The 20,151-nt window shown below is 39.7% G+C and overlaps 1 protein-coding gene across 6 annotated transcripts in view; it reads left to right on the forward strand.

The window, feature by feature from the left end:
• The window catches only part of GRIA4 (glutamate ionotropic receptor AMPA type subunit 4), a 297,816-nt gene that overhangs the window by 264,936 nt on the left and 12,729 nt on the right, over positions 1 to 20,151 (forward strand). For 3 of the 6 annotated variants that reach the window (XR_005584303.1, XR_005584304.1, XM_039486995.1), the window contains exon 14: positions 13,641 to 13,755. The exons of the other annotated variants lie outside the window; for them this stretch is intronic. Coding sequence is in view for 1 of the 3 variants with exons in the window: in XM_039486995.1 (XP_039342929.1) it covers positions 13,641 to 13,755 (115 nt within the window). In the remaining 2 variants the exon portion in view is untranslated. The remainder of the gene's footprint in view (positions 1 to 13,640; positions 13,756 to 20,151) is intronic. 6 annotated transcript variants of the gene reach the window in all.

A 20,151-nucleotide genomic window follows, 5' to 3' on the forward strand; every position in this document is an offset into this window, starting at 1 on the left:
AAAATATTATCTTGATTTGCTGCATTTTTCTCCTCTGTAGTTCTCCTGTATGGTTCGGCCATGAAAAGCCTCTTGGTGTTTGTCAGAGAAAGGTTCTGATAAATTAATTTGTACTCTGTATTTCATTGTAAACATCCTGAAACCCAGGAGATTGTAATGTAGTTGATAGACAGGACAAACTATCAAACTGCTATCACCGGGCACCACCACTAGGAAGGAAGAGAGGAAGGAAAGGTTTGGCTGGACATCTCACAGGAAACATACCAACAGGACAAAGAAGGCTTTTTTAAAAAACTTATTGAGGGTGCAGAAACAAACCATCCCAATGTGCAGAAAAAATAGAAAATATGGCAGGTGACCAGCTTGGCTTGAAATCTTCGGTGAGCTTAAACACAAAAAGGAAGCTTACAAGAAGTGGAAACTTGGACAGATGACTAGGGAGGAGTATAAAAATATTGCTCAAGCATGCAGGGGTGTAATCAGGAAGGCCAAAACACAACTGGAGTTGCAGCTAGCAAGGGATGTGAAGGGTAACAAGAAGGGTTTCTACAGGTATGTTAGCAACAAGAAAAAGGTCAGGGAAATTGTAGGACCCTTAATGAATGGGGGAGGCAACCTAGTGACAGATGATGTGGAAAAAGCTGAAGTATACACTGCTTTTTTTGCCTTGGTCTTCACAGACGAGGTCCACTCCCATACTGCTGTCCTGGGCAACACAATATGGGGAAGAGGTGAGCAGCCCTCAGTGGTGAAAGAACAGGTTAAGGACTACTTAGAAAAGCTGGACATGCACAAGTCCATGGGTTCAGATCTAATGCATCCGAGGGTGCTGAGGGAATTGGCTGATGTGATTGCAGAGCTATTGGCCATTATCTCTGAAAACTTGTGGCAATCTGGGGAGGTCCCGGATGATTCGAAAAAGGCAAATATAGTGCCCATCTTTTAAAAAGTGAAGAAGGAGAACCCAGGGAACTACAGACCAGTCAGCCTCACCTCAGTCCCTGGAAAAATCATGGAATAGGTCCTCAAGGAAACCATTTTAAAGCACTTGATGGAGAGGAAGGTGATCAGGAACAGCCAACCTGGATTCACCAAGGGCAAGTCATGCCTGACCATCCTGATTGCCTTCTATGATGAGATAACTGGCTGGGGCCAACTGGCTAAGCAGCAGTTGTGCAGAAAAGAACCTGAGGATTACAGTGGACAAGAAGCTGGATATGAGTCAACATTGTGCCCTTGTTGTCAAGAAGGCCAATGGCATATTGGGCTGCATTAGTAGGAGCATTGCCAGCAGATCAAGGGAACTGTTTATTCCCCTCTATTCGTCACTGGTGAGGCCACATCTAGAGTATTGCGTCCAGTTTTGGGCCACCTGCTACAGAAAGGATGTGGAAAAATTGGATACAGTCCAGCAGAGGGCAATGAAAATAATCAGGGGGTTGGGGCACATGACTTACGAGAAGAGGCTGAGGGAACTGGGCTTGTTTAGTCTTCAGAAGAGAAGAGTGAGTGGGGATTTGATAGCAGCCTTCAACTACCTGAAGGGGGGTTCCAAAGAGGATGGAGCTCTACTGTTCTCAGTGGTAGCAGATGACAGAACAAAGAGCAATGGTTTCAAGTTGCAGTGGGGGAAGTCTAGGTTGGATATTAGGAAACACTATTTCACTAGGAGGGTGGTGAAGCACTGGAATGGGTTATGTAGGGAGGTTGTGGAACCTCCATCCTTAGAGGTTTTTAAGGCCCAGCTTGACAAAGCCCTAGCTGGGATGATTTAGTTGGTGTTGGTCCTGCTTTGAGCTGGGGATTGGACTAGATGACCTCCTGAGGTCTCTTCCAACCCTAATCTTCTATGATTCTATGACAAGAGCATTGCAGATGAAGGATGGCGCATTTTAGGTTTCAGCCAATTCCTTATCCACAGAGGGCCAAATTCAACCTGATGTAAGTGGGAGGTATTCCAGTGACATCAATGGAAGTCACACCCATTTACAACAGGGCCATTTTTCACCATGTCTCTAGCAGGACAACGTGCATAAATGTACATAAATCTTGGAAAAATCACTTTAAAAATGCCAGAGGCTCTTTTTTATGGTAGCCATTAGGATCTTGGATCTGTCATATTTCTGCCATGCGAAACATTTGATGATAACATCCACTTGTCAATCAGCAATTTAGGAATTCAAAAGCTGGACTTGTGAAATCAGTCCAGTCTGATATTTTCTTTCCCCTAATTCATATTGGCAGCTGGCAACAAGTTTTGAGTGGTTCCAGGAAGTAGCAGAATTCCTATATCAGAATGCATAGTTCAGCCTGGGGCTGGATTGGCATAGAAACAATGTGTGCAAGACTTCTCTAGTGGGTAGAGTCTGTAAAATCTTCAGTCCTAGTCCCTCCATTGCTGGGCAGTGTTGAGTGGAGTGAAAAATAGAAAGTTGCCGAAGCAGCTGCCACCCGCGTCTGATATCCCAGTTGCCCTTATAAACTGTCTATGTGCCCAACATTCCCTTGGCTTCAGAAGACATAATATGGCGGTCTCAGATGGGCACAGGATAATCCATTATTGCTATATCAAATCCTACTGAGTCCAGGAAGAGATAGTGAGGGAAGAATGCTTTTTTTTTAAGCAGCACAAATGCACAGCTTATTCCTTTTCAGTAAGGGACTGCAATGTATGCAATGTAGAATCTTCCTTTGTAGCCTCATCCTCAATTCAGGATAGTCAGAATCCTCAGAAGAACAACTACTATGACTCACAAAATACAAGTTATCAGTGTGTGTTCATCTGAGAGCATAGTGATTGTCTCATTTCATCCACAGAGTTGTTATTGGGACATTCAGTTCACTAGCTGAGGTACAACATATGTTGGAGTTCTAGTTACTTCTATTTTGTCACCTGTAGTAATATTGCTGAAAGCCAAATTTGTCTAAATAGTGGTGGAGAGATGTGGTCAGCAGACAGTTGTAGCAGCCAAAGGTGTAGGGGTATTAGCAGTAAGTAGCATATTGATCACAGTACTGTTGGTTTAAAAAACATTGCCCTCATTGTTTGCAACAAGAACTTGCTCAGCATCAGAGGCCGATGGTGGGTGTATGAGTTTTAAATGAATGGTGAAGGCCTCTACCTTCACTCACTCTTTTGTGACAGAAACATAGTTGGCCCAGCAAAGATCACTTTTACTTAATGAGAGACCATTGCATGCAGGTTATGTCCTGTCTCTTCTTGTGACTATGGGAATATCAGATGTGGATTCACTATTATTGTGGGCCTTAGCATACACATGCAAAGTGATGTTGTAGCAGATGAAGTGGGCAGGAGTTGGCATTCCTCCACTTCCTTCTCTTTGAGCTAAATGAAGCATAACAAAGAGAGGAAAGGAGAGGGTTGATGGTAGAGGCCTGTCTTTAAGTAAAGAAGAATGGAGATCAGAACAGTAGTAATAGTTCCACATTTTGTATGTCAAAGTAATATTGCACTGCAATGAGCAGTTGTTTGGCTTTTTCTTGGGTGACAGTGATTTGCAGGTGACAGGAACAAGCATTACTCTCGATGAGCTAATCCTTAGAAGAACATCAAAACAGCACCTTACTGCACTGTTACCAAATTCCCCATTTCCAGAATTTCCAGCTGCCGTTGCAACTGCAGCAGCAGTAACAGCAACTCTTTAATATCCTACAACAGTGCAAGTTAATGCCAGCTGGTGTCTAGGTCTTCCTAACCATCACACTACTTGCTGTTTATTTTTATTCTTGAACCACACCTTAGCTCACTGTTTTCTCAATGAGGCAATTGGCTTTTTCTTTGATATGGAGCTGTGTTGCTTACCAACACTATCAGTATCTTTCTCACAACTGCACTAAATTTTGGAATAACAGAAGAAGTTAGTGAAAGAGCATCTCAATACTCCATGCTGGAGCTAGATTCTCAGCTGGGGTAAACTAGCAGAGCTCCATTGGCTTCAATGGTGGCACAAATCGAAATGCCCTTATTCATGAAGAAAATATAATTTGCTAGCAGCAGTTGTACTGCACAACTGCAAAGAACAACAAGGGCCAAAGCACATGTCCCTTTTCTTCCCTCAGAAGCGAAGTGGGGTTGTAGTAACTTTGGTTTGTATACTGGTGAAAGATCTGTGGGATTTTTGCATAGCTATGGACTCTCAGTGCTTAGATTCTATAGTGAAGTTACTATAATAATAGTTTTTAAAGCTAGATGGCATGGCACATTAACTGAGCAGCATTTATGTTACATTGATTATTGTTTTATGATACAATGCACACAACACACGTGATGGTGACGTGGTGCAGAGCCATCTGACATTGTGCATTTACCATGCATGTTTGACTGTCTCACTTCTGCCCATTAATGCATGACCCTGGGGCTTATATTAACTTTACAAACCTCTGAACAGCTGCAAAAAACCACCACAAAACAGAAAAAATACATCCTGCCAGAAAAAACATCCCCATCCCCCAAATGTCATATCAATTAAAAGAGGAAAAAAGCAACAGGATCACCAAGATGTGCACATGGCTGCCTGAGTTACTGCACCACTGAACTTATTATTATCCCCTCTCTCCTTCTGCTAACTCTCCCCTTCTCGTCTATGACCCTTACTTCCTGTGCATGAGGGATGTCCATTTTAAAACATTACATTTTAAGTGAGTTCTTAAACATTATTTTAATAATTGATTTTGAAAAAGTTCCATTGAATTAAAGTGTGGGAAACCTCAGAATCCTCACACTACCAAGATGGAATTTTCAAAGCGGTCGGCAGGGGTCTAACTCTACACTGCAAGAAGTCAATAATAAAACTCCCACACATGGGCTACAGTTATACCATTGCTGAGCACTTTGGGACTCCCACTCCCAGTCTTTGCTGGAACATCTATTACCAGTTTCAGGCTTTGGACTGCTGTTACTTATCAGCACATTCCTGCCCCTTGGAATCAATAGAAAAATTCCCACTTTGAAAAATTCTATTGCTATGTACAGGAGCAGGATTAGGTGGCTGTTAGCGCAGGCAAAAACAGCTCTTGACTCAGGGAAACTGGTTTTCTGTTTCTATATTAAACTTTGCACTGAGTGAATATAAAGAATAACATAACCCCACATGATTGTCTGAGAGCCCCATGTTTATAACAAAGCTTTGTGGAAAGCACAGAGGGATGCTGAGAGGCTGATTCTACTCTCTTGCTTGCCCAAATCAGCTGTTATATCTGTCTATATTAAAGTATTTGTTTAATACCAGGAAGTGATTACAGTGGTTGGAGACACTCCCCCCCCCCCCCCCAAAAAAAATAGCTTGGAGTTTGTATAAATATTTTGAACAATAGGAAGCAGAGCCTCAGCTGGTTTCTGTTGTCTTATAGCCACTGGATCTACCCCTATGACTTCATTATTTCATTTGTGTTAAACACACACAGTTTTGTCAGGTTTATTATTATTATTAAACCATTTCTTCCGTTTGACACCCATGTGGACACCCATGTGGAATTCTTTGATCCCCAAAGAAATGCCACATGTTTGAAGGCAGAATTTGCCTCATGTTTATTTATAAGGTCCAGTTCAATTAAGCAAGTTGGATGCGGGGGTGGGGGGGTTCCATGGGAATTGTCAATGATTAGTACCACTGAAAATCAGCCCTCTTGTGTAAGTGGTTAACTATGGAGCAAGATCTCTAATTTTAGGCACCCACGTTTGAAAATGTTGAAGTGTGATTCAGATTCCCAATCTGTAAAATGGGAGTAATAATCCTTACCCAGGTTATGAGGATGTTGTGACACTTCGTTCTTAATGTTTGTAAAGTGTTTTAGGATCTTCAGATGGAAGAAGTGATAGAAGTCCAAAGTATTATATTGAAGAATGTCAAATATAAATTATATTGGTTTGCAATTACAGTATAGAAAACAGTCAGTATCACACTACTAGTATCCCCCAAACACTCTCTTTCTATTATATTTAAATGGTAAACAATATCTTTAATTGTAAAAATGGTGCTTTCTGCTGATTACATATAGAACGTACCCTAGAAAACTTTCAAGTTTTTAAGCTTTGAGAATATAGGACTAGATTGTCAAAGATATTTAGGCACTTAAAGATGCAGATAGGTGCCTAATAGGGTTTTCAAAAGTGTGTAAGTGCCTGTTTCCCATTATTTGTTGGAATTAGCAGTATCTGTATCTTTACGCACCTAAATATCTTTAACTATCTGGTTTAAGGGCCCCATATTTAAATCCCATTAACTTCTATCCCTTCATTGAGATTTAAGAGTAGTTACATGCTTAAGACCTTTCCTGAGTAGGGGTGGGATTACTCGTATGCTCATAATTAAGTGTCCGGTGGCACTTTAAAGATGAACAGATTTATTTGGGCATAAGCTTTCATGGGCATCTGAAGAAATGGGTTTTTTACCCACAAAAGCTTATGCCCAAATAAATCTGTTCGTCTTTAAGGTGCCACTGGCCTCCTCGTTGTTTCTGTGAATACAGACCAACACAGCTACCTCTCTGATAATTAAGTATGTGTTAAAGTGCTTTGCTGAACTGGGGCCATAAGGCCTGATTCTGCTCTCATTTACCCCAGGAATGAGAGCAGTAAATCAGGAGTAACTCCACTGAAGTCAGTGAAGTTACACCAGAATCAAAGATAAGTGAGAACAGAATCAGACCTTCATTTCCTTTTGCTGAAGAAACATTAGTTACCCCATAAATACCAACCAAATTGCTCAATTGTAATCTTATTATGGAGTCTAGTCCAACTTAAGCTAATAAATCTTTATTTAATATAAACTATGGGCCAAATTTTCAAAGGGGTCTCAAAGCCAGACTGTAAATTTACTTGAATTTTCAATTACATGTGCAATCTGTTCATGTCTGTCACTTGTGTTTTAAAATTATAGTATTTGCACATAATTTGGGTGTGTACATATTTTGTATGTGTAAATAGCAGTACATGAAGAATTGCTCCTGCAAGTGATTGCACATGCAAAATTAGAGGCTGCATTTTAGAAAGTTTGTCCTTAGACCTTTGAAGTGACCAGATTGTTTTCCTTTTAAATGTGCATCCTGCCTTTAGATATTTTTTTTTATTTCCACTGTGGATCCTTCAAGTCTTCTGAGAAAAAATATCAGATATACTTTGGATAGATCTTTCTTAATAAAGGAATGCTTACTTCATTCCTAATTTTTTAAACATATCCAACTACTTTCATACAATTTGCACTCCATTTGTTTTGATGAATTGTCAAACACATGCAGATTGTACTGGTATAAGAATCTAACATCAGCACTTTCCAAAACATCATTAAAATAGGTAGCCAAAAAAACCAGACACATTTTTACTTTTTGCAGGATAAGATGTGATTTAAATTATTCTGTATGATAAATAATTTTAAAGGCTGATGTGAATAGGCTATAAACATGTGTCTACATGTATTTTATGAAATATCTCTGTGGCAGATTCTCAACTGCATCCAAGCAGAGCTGGAATGTAGTGAGAAGGGAGGCTGTCCAGGAGCCTGTGGCTTTCTGATCCTGAGCCCTCTGGCCCTGGTGCGAGTTACAGTGGTAAGGGGACAGCTCTAACTTGCACCACTAGCATAAGGTCCCTGAGCTCAGCTGCATCACATCCCTTCCCCACTCACACCATCACCAGAACTGCCCTCCTACTATGCCATGAGTAGGAGGGCAGGAAACAGCTATGCCAACAGATAGCTCCTCTTCCACAGGCAGAATCCTCCACGGCTTTAAATCCACTTTTGTGCTGCTTGGGCCAGATCCTTATCTGTTGTAATTTGTTATCACACCATTGACTTCACTGGAGAGCTGACAATTCCCACCAGCTGGGGATCTGCCGCCTCATGCCGTGCAAGGTGGACTTAGGAACTAAAGAGTCCAGTCCTATTCTTTGACCCAGTTATGCCTGAACATAGACCTATTTATATAACCTCTTCCTAAAACATGTTTCTTATCGTATTGATCATGAGACTTTCATTTTACCTTTATCAGTAATGCAAACTGAAATATCAGATGTACTGTTGGTCATTCAAGTCTGGAGTGAATACACTGGTTCACTAACACCCTAGATTTGTATGACTAATCTGAGCAGTTGAAAGTAGTGATGGGCTCCAGACACAAAATTCAGATTTATATCCAGATTTCAAACACCCCAACTTCTGGGAATGGTTTTGGATCTGGGGTTCTGGTTTAGCCCATTGTAAAGACAGGATCAGAATCCAGGTCTGGATTTCTGATGGTCCCCAGGTGTGCAGATCTGAGGTTTTGGTTCAGACCAATTTCTAGGTGAGTTGGCTTTAAATTCCAAGTAAGAGTTCTTTTGTTGCTTTCTGAAGTGAGCAACAGTACGTATTGGAAGGCACTTTTCTGTTCTGTTTTCACAGATGTCCGATTCCCTCAACAATGTTAGTCAATAAGCTCAGTCTCTGACAATGCTAGAAGATGAGCCACCTGGCTCCCCCCATCTTCTGTCAACCAGCTTTCTCAGTGTCTCCCAACAAGGACACAAACTCAGGAGGCCTCAGGGAAACCACTTTGATACACTAATATTTTTATCCTTCAAATAGGTAATAATTGGAGATATACCAATCTCCTAGAACTGGAAGGGACCTTGAAAGGTCATTGAGTCCAGCCCCCTGCCTTCACTAGCAGGACCAATTTTTGCCCCAGATCCCTAAGTGGCCCCCTTAAGGATTGAATTCACAACCCTGGGTTTAGCAAGCCAATGCTCAAACCACTGAGCTATCCCTCCCCCTCGAACATATACTTCTGTATTTAAATGGCTCTAAAATGCTGAGATATAAAATAATGCTATAGTTTAGCAATACTCCCTTAAAGTGTTTTCAGCAAGTCAGTGGACTTCTGTGTCCACTATTTGGTCACTACTACAAGAGAACAATATCAGGGCAAAATTCCACCATCATTTGCACCTGTGAAACCCCAGGTAAGCCATGGGAGATGCTCAAGTTCAAATGAAGGCAGAATTCCACCCAGGATGACTACTGCTACTTTATTGAGTGATGTCCACTGTAAATTTCCTCTTGTTAACTACTGCCATGATCCAAAGCCCACTGAAGTCAATGAAAATCTTGCCACTGATTCTAGTGAGCTTTGGAGTGGACTTATATAATGATTCTTTTAACTGAAAGACAAGTTATTCCTTTCCAGACTTGTATTTATTTTTTGCAAAGAACTGTGCAGTTGCATAAGTCTTGTAGGCAACCTGCACTGTTCTCTGTCTGCGTAGTTCTACTTTTTGTTAACTGTCAAATACATACTTCCAAATGGCACTAGTAAATACAGTGAACTAATAGCCTAAACCATCTGGGAAGGTTTTTTGGAAATTATTACTGAAAAATTGATCTTTAAAAAATGTGGCAGTAAGTAGAAATTGAAGCTGTGCTTGCTATTGTTACTGTGCTCTTCCTGCATGAGGAGACATGTAATGGTTTTAACAAATCTCTCCCATGCTGTAACTCTATACCCTGTGTGTACCGCTGCTTTAACAGTACCCAAGATCCATACATTGAAAACACTGTACATGCACTCAAAGAATAATGAACTGAGGGATAGATTGGAAACAGTTGCAATATACGAGGAGGCAGATTGGGCTAAACTGATTTGACTATTGTGTCCAAGGATTCTGGTTTTCCTTTATTAATAAAATACTTATGAAGATTTTAATAATTATACAAAGTAATAGCAAGTATTACGGGCCAAATCACAAAATACTTATTCAGTTTTTCCTATTTAATCATTACTCATGCAAAAGTCTCACGTTCTTCATTGGAGTTTTCAATGGAAGTTTTGCCTGAATGAGGATTTTAGGATTTGTCCATATTTTGGATCGCAATTTTGCCACTCGTACTCATGTTCTGAGAACTTCTCCTAAGTGAAGAACTACTTAGCATGAGTAAGAGTGATGTCATCTAGCCCTCCAGGCTCAAATATGTTTTCAATTCAAAGTAATCATCATCGAACCTGTTGAGAAATTTCTGCTTCACAATGACATCTGTGCACCAGATACTGCAGTCTGAGCATAGAATCTCTCTGTATGTTTCACTGGGAAGAGAGCAGCAGTGTATTTACATATTTTGAGTTGTACCCTGATAACAAAGCAATAGAAAGAGCAGTGTGAAACTAACCTGTTTTTACATGGCCTACTAGATGTAACGAGGAATACGATATGTTAGAATTAGAAACAATAGAGCTTAATTTCAGAACAATGATTGCATCTTAAATTCTCATTTACTTCTCCATCCTTTTTATTTCCATTTTTCTATTGTGCTGTGAAACTGTCTATGGATATGGCTAATAACCCTGCTAAATAACCCTCTCATGAATGGGTGGGGTTTTTGTATTTGTGTGGGGGGGTTATTTGGGGGGTTTTAGGACTTCTATCAAGCAGCTGCAGCTACTCTAAAAGATTATGGGAAACTTTTCCTCACTAACCTTAAATACTTTTAGGGATAAAAGTAGAATACTTGGTAAATGAGAATAATGTCCCCATTCCAGACTGAAATTAAAAAAGAGGTTTAATTCTTCAGTGTCTTTTAAAAAAACAAACATGTCTAGTTTTTTACATACAGATTATAATAGTGACCTTGAATAGCCAGAAGAAAGATCTAAGTTGTATGAACATTGACCTGAAAAATCTTCTGAAACTTGTAGTACTAAGGGCAAAATCCTTATTATAAAGTTGTTAAATTTTTGCTCTGTTTTTAGGAAAAAATGTTCTCTGAAGTCAATGAGAGATCTTTGCTTGAATAAGGACACAGTAAGAATTGATTAATGACTTCAGGATTTAAGGCTTTTTATCAGTCATAACTGAAGTAAATGGAAAGTCTCCACTTACTTGAATAGGCACTGACTGAGTTCTTAGTCCAGAGAGAATACTGTGGACATGTAATACGGTTTATGCTGAAGATCATAAAGATACTTTTTAGAAACTACAAAATAGCAGCTAAACTATTATGTCTATAGTGGTCCCAAGTAAATCTCATTTAAATAATATGCATGATTCATCTGCATTTAGGTCTTGAGTCAGCAACGTACTTAAGTAAGGGGCTGATGCTAAGCACACAAGCAGCTCCACTGAAGTCACAGGCTTAAAGGTAGGCACTTGTTTAAATGCATTGCCAAACTGGGGCCTTAATTAGGGCTGCTCCTGAGAGGCAGCTCATTATCCTTACCACACCTATTTAATAAGGCCCAGGCTCCGCCACCTTGGCATTCAATAGCATGTCATTGGCACTACTCTTTTAAGTGCTGAGCAACATGACTGAGGTTTGCAGACTCTGGCGCTGTGTTAGACCCTGTTCCTGCTACCATTGACACGAGTGGGAATTTTCACCATTGACTTCAATGGCAGTAGGCTTAAGCCTTATATGTTAAAACTTTTTCAAAACAGAGAGTATGGTCCAGTATCAAGGAAACAAGGCTGCTGGGATCAGCTTCCATCTTGGCCTCAATCCTGCAGTCCTCACTCAGGTAAAACTCCCATTCAAGTTAATGGAAGCTCTGGCAATTTTATGAATGTAATGAGCAGTCTAAAAGCACTAGCTTTGTGTCTAAAAGCTTAATTAGAAACCCATGGTAAATATCTCTGGTTTAGAAGCAGTTGCTTCCCAGAACAAAAGGGACAAATGAACAATTTCAATCCAATCTTGCTATTTATCCTCTCCCTCTAGATCATGACCCATAATTAGAGTACTCATATAAAATTACATTTGTCAGACTGGCTGCTAAATTCCCCTTGAAGGTTTTATCCACAAAGAACAGACTGTTATCACTCCTAGTACAGCTTATATTTCTCCCTTTTCAGTTTCAAGGGGAGGCAAGCAATTACATTATCTGCATTGACAATCTAATATAAATTTAACTACAATAAAAAGAGGAGCAGGTCACATCTGTTTAGAAATAGTTTCCAAAATTTCATAGTTAACCAGCAAAGATCTGCCCGGTTTCCAATAGGGCTCATATGAAAAGTCATTTCCAGGCAATAAAGCACAAAGGAGATGTTCTAAAATGGGAATTTACCCAATAAACAGGAATGTATCTGACCCTGTGTGAGGTGGAAAACTCCATGAGTTTGCACTCACTGTGTTTCTAATCTGTTCCTTCAACTCTGGAGCACAGATGCCCCTTTCCTACTGAGCAGAGGGTTCCACCATCAGACTCTGATGGGATCCCCCTGAGATCCATGGAATCACAGTCATCTCTTTGGAGATCCTGTCCAGCTTCATTCCCTACTGATCCATCCTATGACTCTTGGCAGCAGGAGTCCTAAGGAGCCCTGCTGCCAAAGAATCTCCTACTTGCTGCTTCTCCCAGACCTTCCTTGCACGGTTCCACATCAGTGAGAGAGACAGCAGGTAAGTCAATGTCCCCACTGAAGTCCTTCAGAGTTAGTGATGGGAAGATGCCATGGACAGAGGAAGTCCCCTTCCAGTCCCTGCACAGCCTCCACAGAGGGATTTCAACAGGGACAAGCAACGGGAGGGGAAGTGGTGCTTCCTCAGCTTCACCATTTGTACATGGGGATAATAACATTTACCTTCCTTCCATGCGTGTGGTCAGGATTTATTATTTAGGGATAGATTCCTGCTAATCTTTTCACAGGGGCATAGTGGAAGAGGAAGGTAGTATGAAGCATCTCATACTCACCCTGCCCACATAGACATACATCTTGTGCAGTCCATGTAAGGGCTGGCCAGAACTGCAGTCCCTGTGCTCAGGAGATCAAGGATCCTGCCCCTGTGGATGAGAATGGTGCCCCAACATTAAATGGAGTCATGGCTCCCTGCCCTCACCAAATCAGCCGGCAGATCTGGTTGGATGTCTAGGGGGAAATATGCTGCACCCCATAAAGGGAGGTAGCACTGTCTGTGCTCCCCACACCCTAGGAAACCCAGCATGTAGGTAAAGTATAAACATGTGAAGCGTTATTTAAACTCTTATTAATAATATGCATGATTAAATATTGATTTAGCTGTCTAGCTTTAGGCCTTGTGACACATATCAATTCATTATTTAAAACCTCATTATGTGATCATTAACAAAGATATGAGGCAGTGCATCCTAAACAGCTGTTAAGCCTCCAAAAAGGTGGTGAATGCAGGATAAATGCCTTGATAGATTTAATAGTCAACCAGTTTTTAAATAACTGTAGTCCTTAGTTTAAAATAGGAGATTTAAAACCTTTATTTTATAGCACTAACGATAACACTGCCTATCTAAAAAAAAATCTAGACCCATATTGACCTGTTTCTATAAGTGTTCATATTCAAAACAGACTCAAGGTAACCAGAAATATAAATCCAGTCTGACTTTTATCATTATTTTGCAAAGATGCTCACATAACTCTTTGGTTGGGTCATAGAATTTATAGAATTTTACTTTCTAAAAGCTGGGTCATTTAAAAAAAAGTCTGTTGTATTCTGGAAACACTTTTTTTTGCCTCTGGACATAAGCCAAATTATTTATACTGTCAGGGGGGTTGTCAAATGGAAATGAGAGGTTTATTTAGCGTGTGGATCCAGCTTATAAAAGAGCTTAAGTCCTCATTCCTTCTAACATCTTAACAGCTGTGCAGTTTCTTACAAAATATGTTTTATCGTTTCAAGAAATGCTGTTAACCTCGCAGTTTTAAAACTGAATGAACAAGGCCTCTTGGACAAATTGAAAAACAAATGGTGGTACGACAAAGGAGAATGTGGCAGCGGGGGAGGTGACTCCAAGGTTAGCCTCAATGTCACCAAAGCGGGTAAACAGTATGTAAAGTAATTGGTGCATCTGCTGGGGCTTTACCTGCAACCGAACAAACTTCAGTATTGCTAGTAACTGAGCTCAAGATCCAGACAGATGTATGCGATTACTGTCAAAGCAAAAATATTTGCATTCGTTACAAGTTTCTCAAGTGGAACTTGTTAACAAACCAGTTTAAGCTATGAATTCTATCGTCAATGCTCAGAAACCTTCCTCTGTCAAGAATAGATTACATGCGCCCTACACAGAAAGATACAAGACCAGAGCCATCTCAAAGCTAGGTCTAGTGAACAAGCAGCAGGAGCCCAGAAGGAAATAAGAGCATCAGGCTCCTCATTTTCTGGACTACATTGCTCCAATGTGTTTTTCCCTCAATATTAGAGGAAGGTGGAGCAGCTCAGCTCTGCTTCCTCATAGCAGCAGCTCAGGGTGTACAGGTTCAGGAATTTTCTATTTAGACAAATTTCCATTTCCAGCCAAACTATCCAATACACTGATGCAATTTCCAGTTAAAATAGCACACACTGGAATGTTGTGATACATTACCTGGAACTAAAATTCATGTGTATTCCTTAGGAAAAAAAGTTAATTGGAAATTTCACCTCTCTCTTATCCTTCGCCATGTCAACAGCTCTGAATTTTAGGCCATTACTCATGCCTTGGATAAAGTTAACCTACTTTTCCTTCATTTCATCTAAACTGAGACTTTAAAATTGCCAGTCATATAACTTGTTTTGCCTTCTCACATCAGCATCCATTAGGCAAACTAATGTGTGCTGAAATGGCATAGAGGGGAAATTAAGATACTAAAAGTAGCCCTCAATGTGCCAGTCAAACACTCTTCAATATATATTTGTGTGCATGTGCGTGTATGGTATATAGAGAGAATACTACATGGGTAACTGTGAAGATACAAGGCTATCTATATTGAGGGGTTCTGGTGATGCCGAGGGAACCCAAAATGTTTAATTAGCCTTCTTTACAGTTTCTTACATTGTATTTTTTCTCCTCCCCTTCCTCAACCCTCCTTTCCTGACACTGCCCTTGCCGCAGAGACCACTCCTTGTGCTGCTCTGCACTCACCCAGATCTGGTGTCTTAGTCCTCTGTGCTTTGCCTTCCATCCTGCTGCTCTAGCAAGTTTTTTTCCCCTTGGCTCTGCTGGCCAGCGGTTACAGTTTTAAAAGTGGTCTTTAGTTTCTTCTCCAAAGTGCATGTGGACATGAAGTTCATTAGCACTTACTTCAACTGCAGATAACTTCTTGTAAGAAAGCCTATTTGATAAGCCATAAAATTCTCACCTTCCTTTTTTTTTTTTTTTTTAATAATACTCCATCCAAGTCACCACTGGCCTGAAGTTTCACTGATTGTGAAACTTCACTGTTGGGCTTTTTAAAAAATACTATATAATATAATATAATATAATAGAAATGTCATGGAGGTGATACTACGCTTGTGAATGAACACTTTTTTTTTCTATAATGTATCTGAATCATCCTGAAAAATCTCAGAAAAAAACTTCCTAGCTGTAAGAACAGTAGCACAATGGAACAGACTGCCTCAGGAGGTTGTGGAAGCTTCTTCACTGGAGGTTTTCAAAAGGAGGCTGGAGAGCCACCTGTCTGGGATGGTTTAAACACAACAAATCCTGCATCTTAGCGGGGGTTAGAGTAGATGAATTTTGTGGTGCCTCTAACCCTATGATTCTATTATCAATTTGAAATATAAAATACAAAGCTATGCTTAATGTTTCAAATCAATATAATGAGATAACTACCTTAGAACTCTATTTGCCCTAACATCTGTTATTAATAACCCTGGTAGATAGGGACCACATGCAATAAAGTAGAGGAGGGCAGCTGGCAGAGGGAAAAGCAGGATGTCTTAGGATATCACAGGGAAGTGACTGCATGAGGAATGGGAGGAACAAGCTAGGAAGGAGAAAGCTAGGAATGCAGTAGTCGGGAAGGAGAAAGCTAGGAATGCAGCTACATGAAGTAAGGTACAGGAACTGCATGCCAAGGGAGAACAGGAAGTGAGTAGGGACACATTGCACAGGGGAGTGTAAAGAATGTGACACAGGGAAAGTATCAGGGATAGACAACATTGGGGGGTGTAATATATAAATGCTGCATAGCTGCAGTGTCTGTTTTCTTAAAAAATACAGATGCCTGAACTCTTGACTGGCTTGATATAAATGTTTTATTGACATTTATCATCTACAAAATTCCTTGTTTTGAAGTAAATCTACACATCCACTAATAATCTTATAGGTTCTGATCCACTGATGTCAGTGGGAGTCTTTTTATTGATTTCATTGGGCCCTGGATAAAAGCTTTTATATTCTTTTTTGCTGTCATATGATCAAGTTAGCCGAACATAGAGAACAGTACCACAGGTTGTTCTGCTGTACTGCTAACTACTACAAACAGTAGTTCAAGTCCACGAGTCAGGCCCTTAATCAGAGTCCCTTTTTTGATTTGTTAAAAATTTTAAAAAATGATTGGATTGAGTCCAGTTCTAGATTACAGTATACTACAGTCTCCTTGATGAGCTTAATAACCTCTCCCCCACCCTGAAAGCAATACAGCACTCTAGGCGTACACGGCCAAACTAAGCTGTGTCCTCTGATATACAGCCAACCAGCCAGCACACACAACCCTAAACCCAAAACATTTCTTCATGGTCATGCCAAGAGAGACGCTGTAATCAATTTAAGTTGCTCAGCAACTCTCCGAAGTTTAGATCTTGTGAAACCAGGCCCTTGCAAACTCCTAGATCCATTCTTAAACTAAAGATTAGTATATAGTACTACTGTACTAGCCCTGACCATTTTTGTTTTAACCCCAGCTACGAAAGGAAAGGTCTCCAACAATTCAGAAATATAGTTCATTAGCGTTCTGTGGTTACCAGAACTCCATGTCACTAATTTATAGCTCCTATTGACTATCAATAAGATTTAGTGCTAATGTCACTTTTGAAAATAGCACTTAGATGCTTTTGAAAATAATAACCCAAATCTTAAACATATGCTGCCACAGGTGTATCTGATAACGTTAAACTCATTTAAACATAGTTTTTGCCATTTAATTTCCATTTCTTTTTACAAAAATAAGAGAACATTGACCAATAACAATAAAACTGGCTCTCTACTTCTGTTTTCCACCCACATGCTAATACAATGTTCCTCTTCTTTCATTTAGTGGATGGAACTGGCCTTATAACTAATTAAAAGTGGCTAAGAAAAGTGCTCCTATTGCATAGCAATTATCTCCCTCTTTGAAATTTTGCAGTGGTTTTAGAACCACTCTATGCTGTAGCTCTTACTGCTGCATGTGCCCATTAGTGCAGTGTTGTATGATATTAAATTAGGATCATTTTTCACAATTAAATTATTCAAGTTTTATGCCATTATAATTTCAATGATGCCATTATAATTTTATGATGTTACCAGCATAAAAGTCGGGGCCTTAGCCTTTTGAAAATAGTTCCTCTTACCAGTAAATGAGTGAAGATGGAACAGGAGAAAATGACAGGAAAGCCAGGTGGGGAGGTGGAAGTTGGTAAAATAAAAAATAAAGTATCAGAGGGGTAGCCGTGTTAGTCTAGATCTGTAAAAGCAGCAAAGAGTCCTGTGGCACCTTATAGACTAACAGATGTTTTGGAGCATGAGCTTTTGTGGGTGAATACATGACATGCATCCGACGAAGTGAGTATTCACCCACGAAAGCTCATGCTCTAAAACATCTGTTAGTCTATAAGGTGCCACAGGACTCTTTGCTGCTTATAAAAAATAATGAATGTCTTTAACTGCATATTATTCTCCCTGGCCCCTATGCCCCAGTCATTACTTAAACAGCACTGCCACTGATTTTAAATTGTCTCACTCTGACTGTCGGACTGGAGACTTGGATCTTCTTCAGTGTAAAATCCTAAAATTCTTATGATATACAGTATATGCAGTGTGACTTTTTAGATAGTATGGGACACATTCTGCTGTGTTACTCCAGACTCACACTTCTGGAAATTAGAGCACAATTTTCTAGTACTGCATTGCAATGCTGGGTGTAGAAAGATTTATACCACCGCCAACAAATAATGGGTCAGATCTTCAACTGATGTAAGTTGACTTCAATAGAGCTATACCAGCTTACACTAACAGAGGATCTGGAGCAACTTTTTTAACTTAAGAGTCTCTACCCATGTTTTTTAAAAAATCATATTATCATTTGGCAATATAATGTACAATATACAAGACTGAACTTGGTAGAACATTTAATTCCAGACGAGTTATCCGGTTTATGTTTTTTGTACTACTCTTCTTTAATATGCTGTAAATCATATTGACCTAGATTCTGCCACCCTTAAAATCAATAGCGCTACTTACCAAATATGTTTCTACGCAACGTGGGAAAGGTTGTTAGCATCTGAGTGTTTGACAGGTGTGGTTAGAAAAAGCTAGGGCTTGAAGAAGAGATTTTCAAAGAAACAAAGGGTTGCGACATACTCAATTCCCACTGAAAGCCAATGGAATTTGGACACTTAACTCTCATCTGTGCCTAAAATGTTAAAAACAAACAAAAAAATGTTATTCTTCATTAATTTTGGTGAAGAACTAAAATATATAGTAACTGTAGTCTGGTTTTGATAGAAATTTTGCAAGCCTCTAAAGTTCCATTTAATTTTGAATGTGTTTTTAAACTCAGTCTTTCAGATCACTTTTAAATCTTGAGTTTTTCTTCCTACCTTTAATCTATTATATCACCTATGTGCCTCATTTAAAGATGGACACAAATACAATTTTCAAACATTTTTAAATTCCACCCAAAGTGTCTACAGTATTTAGTCATGTGCTTTAGGAAAGGCTTAAGCTCAAGATGGTGCTGTTTACATAGAAACGAAAGGGCCAAATTCTGTCTCATCCACACACACAAAACTCCCATTGAAGCCATGTGCAGTGGATGGAAGTGTCTAAGGGCAAGTTTGGCTTAGCAGCTGTAGACTATTGATAGGGCAAGTGGCTGAATAGAAAGAGTAGTGCTAAGAGAACACTGAAACGGCCTCTCACACAGAGCTCACTGACTGCACTGCTATGGAGGAAATGAAATTCTGCCTCTATCCTGCCCATTGCAACCGGCTATATAATACAGAAGGCTGGTTAACGTGCAAATGTAATTTTCCAGTTAGGAAGTAAATCATGAAATCAGTTGTTTTTCTCAATGACAAGAAAATCTGAAAGTTCCCGCCAAAGCACTGTGTATGTAGAAGATGCCTATGGGAGCAGAAAGGATGATACAGATGGATCAAGAGTGGGTGGGAAAGAAGAAAGAAACTCAAAATGTGGCAGGTGTTAGGCAGCTTTATGTTCCTAAATTCTGAATGCTTGTGCTGAAATATCAAGCAAAAGAGTGGAGAAATTACTATTGACTCCCCCTACACACAGGTAGCCACTATTCTTGACAGTTCATATACATAATTCATTAATATCTAGCTCCTAATTTTCATCTTATTTAAATCAGTTGAATCTGGAATAATTCCACTGACTTCCGTGGAGTTGTTCTGGATTTTCACGGTGACAACAGAGCCTGGCTGTCCCTTCTATGTATACCCTGTGATGTGGCTGGGGATAGAAAGATTCAAATGGGGCGCTGAGCCAAAACATTAGTGGTGTTGGACAATAGCTATCCAAGCCATATTACAATGTCAGTTATTTCACACCTGTAGCAGAAGCAAACAGAGATCATATTAAGAGGCAGCTTGCCTAGGGTGACCAGATGTCCCGATTTTATAGGGACAGTCCCAATATTTGGAGCTTTTTCTTACAATAGGCACCTATTATCCCCCACCCCCATCCCGATTTTACACACTTGCTGTCTGGTCACCCTAAACTTGCCAGCATCCCAAACTGCCACCCACTAATTTTAGTTTTCTTAGCCGTGATAGTCTCTCACTCCACTTGCAACCTGCACAGCCTGCTGCCAGGAAGCCTGACAATAAAATGTAAGTTTAAATACTGAACAAGATCAAACAATATATATTTTTCTTAGTAGTATCAATGCGTTCTGTATGAACTTAGTGGGGTTGAATTTGAAAGCATACAAAGTATTGTATTTACTTATAGAGATCATTGTAGAGTATATGGAAATGTATTGAAGGTAGTCCATATGGATTAAAGGTCATGATCCATAGAGCTAACATTGGAAGCCTGAATTATTATTTATTTTAATATTTAAATATATTTCTTCATGAGAATTCTGAGAAATATAGTTAAATCAGTTACACAAACATAATTCGAGCATGACTAAAACTCTCTTCTTTTATAGTAACTCTTTTAATAGTGTCATTCATTTCTGACATAATGTCACTAAAC

The sequence above is a fragment of the Mauremys reevesii genome, linkage group 1 (assembly GCF_016161935.1).
Source record: "Mauremys reevesii isolate NIE-2019 linkage group 1, ASM1616193v1, whole genome shotgun sequence".
NCBI lineage: Eukaryota > Metazoa > Chordata > Testudines > Geoemydidae > Mauremys > Mauremys reevesii.